Source organism: Bubalus kerabau, chromosome 17 (genome assembly GCF_029407905.1).
Source record: "Bubalus kerabau isolate K-KA32 ecotype Philippines breed swamp buffalo chromosome 17, PCC_UOA_SB_1v2, whole genome shotgun sequence".
NCBI classification, from domain to species: domain Eukaryota; kingdom Metazoa; phylum Chordata; class Mammalia; order Artiodactyla; family Bovidae; genus Bubalus; species Bubalus kerabau.
This window is the reverse complement of record NC_073640.1, coordinates 63,514,604-63,527,206: the sequence shown is the minus strand read 5'-3', so window position 1 is coordinate 63,527,206 and position 12,603 is coordinate 63,514,604. Positions and strand designations below refer to the sequence as shown.

The 12,603-nt window shown below is 47.4% G+C and overlaps 1 protein-coding gene across 2 annotated transcripts in view; it reads left to right on the top strand.

The window, feature by feature from the left end:
- Positions 1-12,603, top strand: part of LOC129631045 (zinc finger protein 665-like) — a 53,610-nt gene that overhangs the window by 26,701 nt on the left and 14,306 nt on the right. For both annotated transcript variants that reach the window (XM_055551805.1, XM_055551806.1), the window contains exon 2: positions 11,651-11,721. In XM_055551805.1, the coding sequence (XP_055407780.1) occupies positions 11,665-11,721 (57 nt within the window). In that variant the 5' untranslated portion in view covers positions 11,651-11,664. The remainder of the gene's footprint in view (positions 1-11,650; positions 11,722-12,603) is intronic.

Genomic DNA, 12,603 nt, shown 5'->3' with positions numbered 1-12,603 from the left:
AGATCCCCAGGGACTGTAGCCCGCCAGGCTCCTGTGTCTATGGGATTTCCCAAGCAAGAATACTGGAGTGGGTCTTTGTTACCTCGCTCAGTCCTATCGGACTCTTGGCAACCCTGTGCCAGTAGGCAGGGTTTCCTGCCCTTCACCATCTCCGGAACTTGCTCAAACTCCTGTCCATCGAGTCGGTGATGACATCCAACCATCTCATCCACTTTTCTGCCTGCCTTCCATCTTTCCCAGAATCAGGGTCTTTTCCAGTGAGTTGGCTCTTCACATCAGGTAGCCAAAGTATTGGAGCTTCAGCATCAGTCCTTCCAGTGAATATTCAGGGTTGATTTCCTTTAGGATTTGTTATGGAAAAATGAGAATCCAGTGTCGCAAAGCACACCTCGTAGGACACTCAAGACAGCGGAGTACCGTTTATTACCCCAGCAGGTCCAAGGGGAATCGGTTCTGAACAAGGACCCTGACATTTTCGAGAGACTCGGTTTTATACCCCTCGTACTCTTGCCTGGAAAACCCCATGGATTGAGGAGCCTGGAAGGCTGCAGTCCATGGGGTCGCTGAGGGTCGGACACGACTGACCGACTTAACTTTCACTTTTGGCTTTCATGCATTGCAGAAGGAAATGGCGGCCCACTCCAGTGTTCTTGACTGGAGAATCCCAGGGACGGGGGAGCCTGGTGGGCTGCCGTCTATGGGGTCACACAGAGTCGAACACGACTGAAGTGACTCAGCAGCAGCAGCAAGTGACTGTTTACATGTTCACAACTTTTTTTGATGTATATGATTTAGTTTTACAACATGTAGATGTAGGGAGAACTAACAATTAAGGTTAAAGGGGAACAATAATTATACTTCATGGGGGATATCTTCATTGTGAATCTAACCTGGGCAGCCTGACCTTAACTCCAATCTTTGCTATCTATGGGGAGGGAGGTCTCCAAGGAGACCTGGTTTTACTTTAAAGATAGTTTCCTCATTCTTGGGCAAAGTCGAGGTCCCGTTCACATGCTGTCTTAAGATGGCTGACAGGCCTCAAGATGGAGTTCCTCCTGCCCTCCTCAAAGCAGCCCCAACAGACTGATGGTCTTAAGGGACTCCTCTTGCTGTACAAGAGTCTGCTCCAGCACCATAATCCAAAAACATGAATTCTTCTATGTTCGGCCTTCTTTATGGACCAGCATTCAAAAAGGAAAACTTTGATTCTAATTTTTCTATCATAGGCTCTTCAGATAAAACATTCAGTTGCTTAAGCACTGCATAAGAACATTATAAAATTTTTATTTTCTACTGTTCCCCTTACATAATTGTTGAAATGGAGATGATCTGCAATGTGTATATAACATTTAAATCGTGAATAATGTTGACAATGCCATTTATCATGTTTTAGAAATAGTCCACAAAAATGTCTCCTTACCTATTTACACCTTGCATACAGAGGGTTACCATATGCAGCTGTTTTTGGTTAGATACCACATCCAAAGACTCAATGGCAGTATGTTAGGGGCTTCCCTGGTGGCTCAGACGGTAAAGCGACTGCCCGCAATGCGGGAGACCCGGGTTCGATTCCTGGGTCGGGAAGATCCCCTGGAGAAGGAAATGGCAATCCACTCCAGCACTCTTGCCTGGAAAATCCCATGGCCCGAGGAGTCTGATAGGCTGGAGTCCATGGGGTCCCAAATAGTCGCGGACACGACTGAGCGACTTCACTTTCACTTTAGGTGACAGGTTAAAGCAAAATCAAACAAAAAACCCGTGAATTTAATTTGAAAGTGTATATGATATTAAATATTTGCTGCTGCTGCTGCTGCTAAGTCGCTTTAGTCGTGTCCTACTCTGTGCGACCCCATAGACGGCAGCCCACCAGGCTCCCCCATCCCTGGGATTCTCCAAGCAAGATCACTGGAGTGGGTTGCCATTGCTAGGAACTTGATATTTGGAGAGAAGAAAATACAGTCGACCCTTTGTATCTGCATATCCATGGATTCAATCGAAGCATGGAAAATATTTGGGGAAGAAAATCCATGATATTCCAAAAAACACAACTTGAATTTGCCACTCATTCAACTATTTCCATAGCACTTAACGTTGTATCTGGGCTTCCCTGGTGGCTCAGATAGTAAAGAATGTGCCTGCATTGCAGGAGACATGGTTTGATCCGTGGTGAGGAAGATCCCCTGGAGAAGGAAATAGCCACCCACTCCAGTATTCTTGCTTCCCCTGTGGCTCAGACGGTAAAGCGTCTGCCTACAATGCGGGAGACCCGGGTTCGACCCCTGGGTCGGGAAATTCCCCTGGAGAAGGAAATGGCAACCCACTGCAGTGTTCTTGCCTGGAATTTCCCATGGACGGAGGAGCCCGGTAGGCTACAGTCCGTGGGGTCGCAAAGAGTCGGACATGACTGAGCGACTTCACTTCCAGTATTCTTGCCTGGAGAATTCCCGGGACCGAGGAGCCTGGCGGACAGAGGAGTCCGACTCCATGGAGTCGCAAAGAGTCGGTCACGATGAGCAACTAACATTACATTATTTTGAATATAGGGACCTTTGTTGTCAATGTGATGCTTTTGCTTTTTAACTTCTCTTCCAGGAAGCAGGGTCTTTTAATTTCCTGCAGTCACCTTCCTCAGAGATTACACTATTGAATTGTTCCGCCCCGCCCGCCGCGCCCCGAGGCCCGGCTAGTCTCACTTTCCCAAGGTGCAAGGCAGACCCGGCTTCCCTCCATGATCCGCAGCCTGACAGCTTGTCTCCGCTTCCCCAGGCCGCCCCCGCAGTTTCACTGCCGGCCCGCGCAGCTTCCCACATCCGGAAGCGGAGAGCCGGCGGTGCAGCTGTCTTAGCGCGGCGTGAGTTTCTCTCTTAGTCACACGTGCCGCTCTCACTCGGCTTCCTTCGGTACCCCGAGTCTGAGGGTCTCTGCTGACTCGAAATCCCCGCGCCCGCCCTACCAACCTCAGCAAATTCAGACGTCTCCGTGAGCGGCGAAGGGGCGCCTGCCTTTTGGTTTAAAGTCTGCACTGCAGCCGGTTCTGCTTTTGGAACTCTGAAACGCTGCGTTTCGCACCTCCTTCCGTCTTAAAACCGTTTACTGTCCCCTCTGCACTTCCTGCACCGCATAAAATTCTCTTCCACGAGGTGGGCATTTACGCTCCGCGGTCCTCAGCCTCGCCTTCTCGGCCCCTGGAAGCCACGTCCTCTCCCAGGTCCTGGGATTCTGGGGAGCGCGCCCCGCTCCTGAGACCCACTCCCTCTCAGCGCCCATATCTCCTCGGCCTTGTTTCATAATGACCTTTCCCCTGATCCTGTGTCGGGGTGGGTGACCTGGGCCAACCACTTGACCCCCGTGGTTCTTCCATCCCAAATTCCACCAGCTGGAATTTGGCCCTTGCAGGAGGAGGGCTTCTTGAATAAGAGGGCGACAGTGGAGAGGCAGTTCACACAGAGAGCCCGCAAAGGGGATACAAGCGTTTGAACCTTGGCTTACAGAACAATATCCTGCTGGGAGATGAAGGGGACTCCTAGTGATTGGGCTTCCCTCGTGGCTCAGCTAGTAAAGAATCCGCTGGCAATGCGGGAGACCTGCGTTCGATCCCTGGGTTGGGAAGATCCCCTGGAGAAGGGAACGGCTACCCACTCCAGTATTCTGACCTGGAGAATTCCATGGACTACAGCCATGGGGTCGCAAAGAGTCAGACAGGACTGAGGGACTTTCACTCACATCCAGTAATTGGAGGAGCTGAGAAAGCAAGCATGGTGAAAGGAAACATAAGCCACTTGGGGGTGCCAGAGAGTTGGGAGGAAGGGAGGGCAGAGATGGAGGAAGAAAGGCAGAAATTCGTGGAGATTTAGGATCATCAAGGAGGTTGGGTTAGAAGCATTTTGTAGGGAACAGATGGCAGAGAGAGGCCGGATGGGAGTCAGGGAAGAAGTAAAGAGCAGGACAGGCACAGCTGGAGAGCAGAGAAGAGAAAGGGAGATAGACGGAGAATGAAGTAGGGAAACAGATCAACTAAATGAAGTGGAAACAAGTAGTGTGCAGGTGGGGGAGAGGACTAGATCCAGGAGAGTGTTGAATTGGTTGGATAAGGATTATGAAGTCGTGATACATTGATTTTTGACTTACCTCATAGCTCAGTCGGTAAAGAATCTGCCTGCAATGCAGGAGACCCGAGTTAATTTCTGGGTGGGGAAGAGCCTCTGCAGAAGGAAATGGCAACCCGCTCCAGTATTCTTGCCTGCAGAATCCCATGGACAGAAGAGTCTGGCGGGCTACAGCCCATGGGATCGCAAGAGTCTGACACGACATAGTAACAAAACCACCACATTGATTTTTGGCTTTAGGATCTAATAAATTTAAAACTGGCTTCTTTACATTATACAGATGAGAATTGCAAAACTTCTGTCTGTAAGGCTTGTGCATTTTATAATTATTTGTATTAAAAGATAACATCCATGTGCAGAACTGACTCTCTTACTACATGGTGCCTTTTCCAGGAGCATTAAATATGATCTTTGTGATCGTTTTCCTTTTTGCTTTCTCCTTTCTTTACATTTAATTCTTTTTGTAGCTTGGGATAGATTAGATCATTCAATACCTAGATCATTCAGTACCGACTTTCTTGTAAAGAATTATTCGCTTCTGAAATAAAATTTGTTGCCCTCCTGTAATTAATTTGTGTCATTGTTTTCTAGGTATGCTATATTCTCAAATGTTTTTTTTTTTTTTTTCCACTTGACACCATAATTCTTCAGTGGAAAAATTTTTAACAAGTGGATTCACTTTAGGTTTGTTTCATATTTATTTGAGGCCCATTTGCTGTTTCTTCTTGATGTTATATTTTCAAAGCATTTTTTTGGTAACTAGTAAATAGATGTAGACTGTTTTGATGAGTACTTAGGAAGAATGCCAGTGATCTTTTATATTAAGAGTGACGACCTAATTTAAGCAGTTGGTCTATAATCCATTTTCCTCTCTTTTATGTGATCTGGTAACTAGTGAGCAATGAGGTGATCTGATGATGTTTCCCTCAGGTCTAGAATCTGAGCAACAGTGACCTCTGAAATGATTGGCCAAATTGGGCGTGTGACGGTGTGGCAGTTCTTCTTGGAGGGAGAGCCCAGGAGTTATTAGACTTTGAAATGGGTCCCAGTTTTGCAAAATGAAAAAGGACAACAGTCGGATGGAGGCAGGAACATATGCTTAGAGTTAGATTATCAGCAGGTGTCTTCTATGAATAAGGGTCAATCTGCAGGGAGGCCTCCCACCTCCACTGGCTTCCCCGTGTCCTCAGGGCAGCATCCTGACTCCTCAGATGGCTCCACAGCCCTTTGTCACCCTCAGGTCACTGCCAGTGTCTCCAGCCTCATCCTGGGAGCTGACCCCGTTCTCATGGTCAGTCTGTCCTGGTCACATTCACTTAGTCCTTGTTCATAGACACCAAAACCTTCTCTGTCTCGAATCTTAGTTTCTATGCCTGCTTTTTTGGTCATTAAATCACCGTGGCCCTTGCTCTTTCTGTTCTTTCAGGTCTAGGCCAGCGAGGTCTCCCCATCTCCTTCCCATATTAACCAGGTTTGCTGCCCCTATATTAATCACCTTCATCAGAAATGCCCTTGTCCTTTGACTGTTGGAGTCTTTCCTCTTTTCCCTTCATTGAAGGATGCACCGTGTTCCTCTTCCTCCCTCGATGCTCACAGCATCTCATTCTGGAGGTGAGGACTAGGAACATGGGCTGGGCTGAAGAAATCTCAGGGCAGACAGAGGGGACAGGATAGGTGATGATGGTTCCTGTATCTCTTCTGGACATTTCAACTCTAATTGATCCTTACTCCATGTGGACACTTAATCACTGAAAAGGAAAAAGATGTGGGGCATCCTAATGAGCCCGATAGATCTAGTGTCTTGAGGTGTCCCCATGTTTTAGTCTGTTGTGTCGCTGGTCACTGCAGCCCCCAGGTTTTCTAAGCTCTGACCACCCAGGGAACATCTTGGACTGCAGCCAGTTCATCTGCTCAGAGCAGGGGATGCTGAGTTTACTGTGGTTAGAGTGGCCAGAAGGTTTGGAATCCAAGGGGATATGAAGGAGTCCCCCCCTCACCCCCCTCCTTAAAGATCTGGGATATGTTCCAGTTATCTCCCACTCGGGAGAACAGGGGTCAGTGAGACTGGGGTCTGTCTATCTTTGTTAATTCTTTACTGAGCTCAATCCAACCAAATCTCAAGGGCCTGTTAAACTTTCTGATATCCCAAGTTGCGATATCTGATATCCCAAGTCAGGTTTTCCCAGGAGGATCAGCTCCTTGGTCTCTGTACTGAGTGCCGAGTGTCCTTGGATTTGCAGCTTGTGCGCAACTCTGTTGCCATGCTCATGCCCTTGGTCTCTGCTGTTTATCCCTCTTGTTCAACCATGCATGAAGAGGTATAAAAATGGGGGAAAGTGAAGGGGAATTGGTCAGAGTCTCCAGGAGGGTTTTGGGAGCAAGAGTAGGCCTCTGGATGAACACAGTGAATTGGGGGAGGGGGGGTGTGTATATGTGTGTGTGTGTGTGAGAGAGAGACATTCATACTTGTGGGATCACGGGGTGTGTGGAACTGTTGACAAAAGTGATCTCAGTTCTACCTGGAGGACCTGAATGTGGGCTCATGGCCAATTGTGGGCTGCGTGGAATGGTGGGTGTGCCGTAGTGTCTTAGGTCAGTTTCCCTGGGGCACAGATGCTGTGACTGAGGTTTGCATGACTGGGTTTCGTTGGGAAACAAATGATCACACCTCTGAAGGAAAGAAGGAAGGAAGTGGAATTGGGAAGAGGCCTGTTACTCTGCCACGTGTTAGAATCAAGACCTGAGCTGAGTCCACAGGATGGTCTGGGTGCAGGAGGATGGGCATAGTGGTCCCAGAGAAGGGGGATGGGATCCAGGAGGTGCCCCACAGCACCCCCTCCACACAGTGGATTTTCTGGTGTCTTTAGGGAGGGCAAGAATCAGACCCATAGAATAACTGTCATTAAAATTCGGGAGATCACTTTGTGGATTACCTATAGTTTTTCTGTTAGTTTAAGTTACTAATGAAGAAGATTTCAGATGGAAGGTAAAAAAAGAGAAGTTGGCGTGTTCCTTGTAAGATCTTGAAGTTGCATTGGGGCGTGTGCATCAGCCTACACATCTGTCTTGTATTATTAGATTTTGGTGATGACAGTTTGAGGCTGCTGGGGTCACTGTGACTGATCAGATGTCTTGAGTCTGGTCGGTGTTTGGGTGTCTTTGTGTGTATTATTCCATCATTAAAACAGGAGTTGTTAAGGCTTGGAACCTTCTGGGGATTGCCTAGCAGGATGGGTGGATTATTACTAGGTCTCTGGGGAGTGTGTTGGCCCAGATGCAGGTTTGGAAGTTTCTTTCAGCCTCAAAGGGTAATGGTTGGACCTCAGCTTTGACGGCAGAAGACTTTTCCATGATGCACTGAAGGCTTGTTCTTAGAATCCGAGGGTTATCAGCTCCACAGGAACCTGTAGTACAGAGGCTTATTCTGGAGATGACGCAGCTGCTACTTGTTGCTGCCAGCGCAGTGGATTCCTCTACTGTTCTCTCATCATCTTCACAGGTCTCGGGCGTCTGCCATGTACATGCACAGTACAGTTAATGGTTGTAAACGGTTGGAGGCAATGCAAATGGTACCTGGAAAACAGTACAGAGTTACCCAAAGATTAAAAATAGAACATGCATAGGATCGCGCAAGCTCACTTCTAATTATATAGCTAAGAAAAGCAAAATTTTAAAAACTGTTTATGTATTTGGCTTTGCCTGCGTCCTGCAGGATCTTTGGTTTCAGTGCACCGACTTTCTAGTGTGGTGCTCGGGCTTAGTCCCTCCGCCGCCCGTGGGATCTTAGTTCCCCCACCAGCGATTGAACCCACATCCCCCACAGAGCTAGGCAGATTCTTAACCACTGGGCCACCAGGGAAGTCCTGTGCAAAAATCAGTATTTTGCAGGAGTAACCTGCACTCCCGTAACCCATACTATATGATTCACAACAGCCATGTGTTGTAGAAACAACCTGAATGTCTGTTTTCGGCCTAGTGGGTGATGAAACCGTGATGTGTGTATGAGACAGGCTGGGCCCTGGGACCTTTTACTGCAGTTCTTGGACCTGGACGAACGTCTTCTCCGGCAACAGACCTCAAAGAAAGTGTAATTGAACAAAGAAAGTATAGCCGCATTCATGAGCAGACAGCAATTCTGAACAATAAATAAAAAGACCACAGACCAAGCTTGATTTCTGAGGCTCCAGAAGGAAAAGCAGGTCACTTCCCGTGATCCCTGCTCACAGCACCTCCGGGGGGCCTGAGGCAGGACAGATCACCTCAGCTTCCTTCCAGCCGTAACCAAAGGGATCAGCTCATCCCCCTTTTTGGGAGGAGCAGGGGCACACACTTCTTTTTCTGTCTCTCCTTACTGCAGCAAGAGTCCCATAAAGCCTTTCTTGAAATTCCCCTCTGGTCTCATAACTATTTCTATTGATTAAAGAGCCCCAGGATCCAGGTTGAAAACATGTAAGTGTAAGTGTTAGTCACTCAGTCATTCAGACTCTTTGCGGCCCCAGGGACTGTACCCTGCCAGGCTCCTCTGTCCATGGAATTCTCTAGGCAAGAATACTGGAGTGGGTTGCCATTCCCTTCTCCAGGGGATCCTTGCAACCAAGGGATCAAATCTGTCTCTTCTGCATTGCTGGCAGATTCTTTACCTTCTGAGCTCCCAGGGAAGTCCTCATTGGTAACCCAGGCAAATATACACACATACTTGTAATGACATATTCAGTTCAGTTCAGTTGCTCAGCCATGTCTGCCTCTTTGCCAGCTCATGGACTGCAGCATGCCAGGCTTCCCTGTCCATCACCAACTCCCAGAACTTACTCGAATTCATGTCCATCGCATCGGTGATGCCATCCAACCATCTCATCCTCTGTCACCCCCTTCTCCCACCTGCAGTCTTTCCCAGCATCAGGGTTTTTGCCATTGACTTGGTTCTTTGCATCAGGTGGCCAAAGTCTCAGAGTTTCAGCTTCAGTATCAATAATTCCAATGAATAGTCAGGAATGATTTCCTTTAGGGTTGACTGGTTGGATTTCCTTGCTGTCCAAGGGCCTCTCAAGAGTCTTCTCCAACACCAGAGTGCAAAACCATCAATTCTTCGGCACTCAGCTTTCTTTATACTCCAACTCTCACATCCATAGATGACTACTAGAAAAACCATAGCTTTGAGTAGATGGACCTTTGTTAGTAAAGTAGTGTCTCTGGTTTAATATGCTGTCTAGGTTGGTCATACACATAGCTTTTCTTCCAAGGAGCAAGCGTCTTTTAATTTCATTGGTGCACTCATCATATGCCGTGATCTTGGAGCCCCCCAAAATAAAGTCTAACACTGTTTCCACTGTTTCCCCAGCTGTTTGCCATGAAGTGATGGGACCGGATGCCATGTTCTTAGTTTTCTGAATGTTGAGTTTTAAGCCAACTTTGTCACTCTCTCACTTTCATCAAGATGCTCTTTAGTTCTTCTTCACTTTCTGCCATAAGGGTGGTGTCATCTGCATATCTTAGGTTATTGATATTTCTCCCGGCAATCTTGATTCCAGCTTGTGCTTCATCCAACCCAGCATTTCGCATGATGGGCTCTGCATGTAGGTTAAGTAAGCAGGGTAATAGTATACAGCCTTGATGAACTCCTTTCCCAATTTGGAACCAGTCTGTTATTCCATGTCCAGTTCTAACTGTAGCCTCTTGACCTGCATACAGATTTCTCTGGAGGCAGCTCAGGTGGTCCAGTATTCCCATCTCTTTAAGATTTTTCCACAGTTTGTTGTGATCCACACAGTCAAAGGCTTTGAATAAAGCAGAAGTAGATGTTTTTGTGGAACTCTCTTGCTTTTTCGATGATGCAGTGGATGTTGGCAATTTGATCTCTGGTTCCTCTGCCTTTGCTAAATCCAACTTGAACATCTGGAAGTTCACAGTTCACATACTGTTGAAGCCTGGCTTGGAGAACTTTTAGCATTACTTTGCTAGCATGTGAGATGAGTGCAATTGTGCGGTAGTTTGAACACTCTTTGGCATTGCCTTTCTTTGAGATTGGAATGAAAACTGACCTTTTCCAGTCCTGTGGCCACTGCTAAGTTTTGCAGATTTGCTGTCGTATTGAGTGCAGCACTTCCACAGCATCATCTTTTAGGATTTGAAATAGCTCAACTGGAACTCCATCACCTCTACTAGCTTTGTTCATAGTGATGCTCCTTAGCCTGACTTGACGTTGCATTCCAGGATGTCTCGCTCTGGGTAAGTGATAACACCATCGTGGTTATCTGGGTCATGAAGATCTTTTTTGTACAGTTCTTCTGTGTATTCTTGCCATGTCTTCTTAATATGTTCTGCTTCTGTTAGGTCCATACCGTTTCTGTCCTTTATTGTGCCCATCTTTGCATAAAATGTTCCCTTGGTATCTCTAATTTTCTTGAAGAGGGAGCTAGCTTTGCCATTCTGTTGTTTTCCTCTATTTCTTTGCATTGATCGCTGAGGAAGGGTTTCTTATCCGTTCCCGTGTTGATGGAGATTTTTGTCACTTGGAACAGCTGGGGTGAATGTAGAGAATATTATGCTAACTGAATTAGGACAGACAGGGTAAGACTGATATTCTATGTGCTCGCTTATCTGTAGAATGTAAAAATGTGAAACTCACTAGTACCAGACAGTGGGATGGTGGTAATCTGGGGCTGGGGGGTGGGGAGGTTGGGGAGACGTTGGTCGAAAGGTACAGACTTTGAGTTGTAAAATGAGTGGGTCCTGGGGATGTGTGTGCAGCACGCTTACCGTTGTTATCCTATTCTGTTACTGCCTGCTAGGAATTTGTCAGGAGAGTACGTTGTCAGTATTTTCACCACACACAGAACGTGGGAATTTGGAGATGATGGATGTGTTGGTTCGTGGATTGTGATAAATATTTCACAGTGTACACGTGTCACATGATCACATGGGGTATGATATATGTACACAGAACCCTTCTCCTTAGTCTCAGTAAAGCTGGAAAAGAAGAAAGTGGGAGGTGGCCTGGACTTAATCCTTCACTAGTGCTCAACACAGGCATCACATGAGATCATGAGGCATTTTGCCCAGGCATGTTTTGTACCCCTCCCCCAACAGACATGCTCCTCAGGTTCTCGTGTGGGGCCTCGCCCCAGGAATGTGCACAGGCCACAGATGATTCCGATCTGGATCCTGCATTGAGCACCAGGGCTCTTAGCCTCCACTTCTGAGACTGAGATCGGGCCCTGGGGGAGGGGAGGGCACTCTGCTCTGAGTGGGGCTGGACCAGGGCCTACTGTGTGACCTGAAGGGGATCATGGGGTCAGCCGAGGTCCCCCTGCTGCTGTGGACATGAAGCCTCACCAGGAGGGGAGTGTGATCCGAGGGAAAGTGTGGGAAAGTCCCGTGTTGGTCTCTCTGCGGGAGTTGACCATCTTGAGTCTCTCCTGAGACAGTGGCCACAAAGCACTGTCTGTTCCACACGGTGAGGGCTTCCCTGTGTGTATGGTTGGGGCTCAGGAAGGGGGTGTGTTGACCATATGCATTAAACAGCATGTTTTCAACTTTCATGATAGATCTGTGAAGACTCATGGACGAAGGAGCCCAGAAGAGGAAAGAACAGGAGTCAGGCATGGCTCTTTCTCAGGTAGGATCATATTCTCAGTGGATTCTCACACTGCCTTCCTGAAATGCCCTTCTCTGGACTCGCTAACCGTGTCTGACTCTGAAGCATCCTGTCTGACTCCAGTACACACACACTCACCTGGGGCCTTCCCTCAGGGTCTGTCGTCTCCACTTAGATCCCGCCTCCCCATGACCCGGTGACGTGGACCTTGTGAGGAGGCTCCCCTGAGCACCATCCTGGGCAGGGCTTCTCACCCATGGGTTGGAGATGGGGTCTCGGTGCTGTTGGGCAGCAGGGGTTGCTTAGGGCCCATCTGGATGCGCTGTCTGCTCTCTCTTAACCAGGGTAAAGAAGCTGTATGTGGACCTCAGGTATTAACATGTACAGTACACGGTAAAATCGGCCAAAGAGGCCAATGAGGGGAAATCACTTCTGACTTTTTATAGTACATTTAAAACTAAATGAGCACCTCCTTGAAAACTTAAGTTTTTGGGAATGGAATGGAACGTTCAGAGAGAGATGTCAGGGCTAGGGAGTGTTTCGTTACACCGTCTAATTTAAACTGTGAAATCAGGCTTACTAATTTTTTTTTCTTTCTTTTTTGACCACATGATGCAGCTTCCAAGGTCTTAGTTCGCTGAGTAGGGATTGAACCTGAAACCCTGCAGTGGAAGTGAGGGATCTTAACCACTGGACCATGAGGGAATTCTCCAACTTTACTAATCTTGATTCAGTATTTTCTTAATGGAATACAATAATAAATTGTGGAGTTTATTAATAAGTACATACCTAAAATTGATGATAAAAATCACATTATTATTTTTAAAATGTATTTATTTCCTGTACTGTATCTTCATTGCTTCAGTGTCTTTTCCCTAGTTCTGGCGAATGGTGGCCACTCTC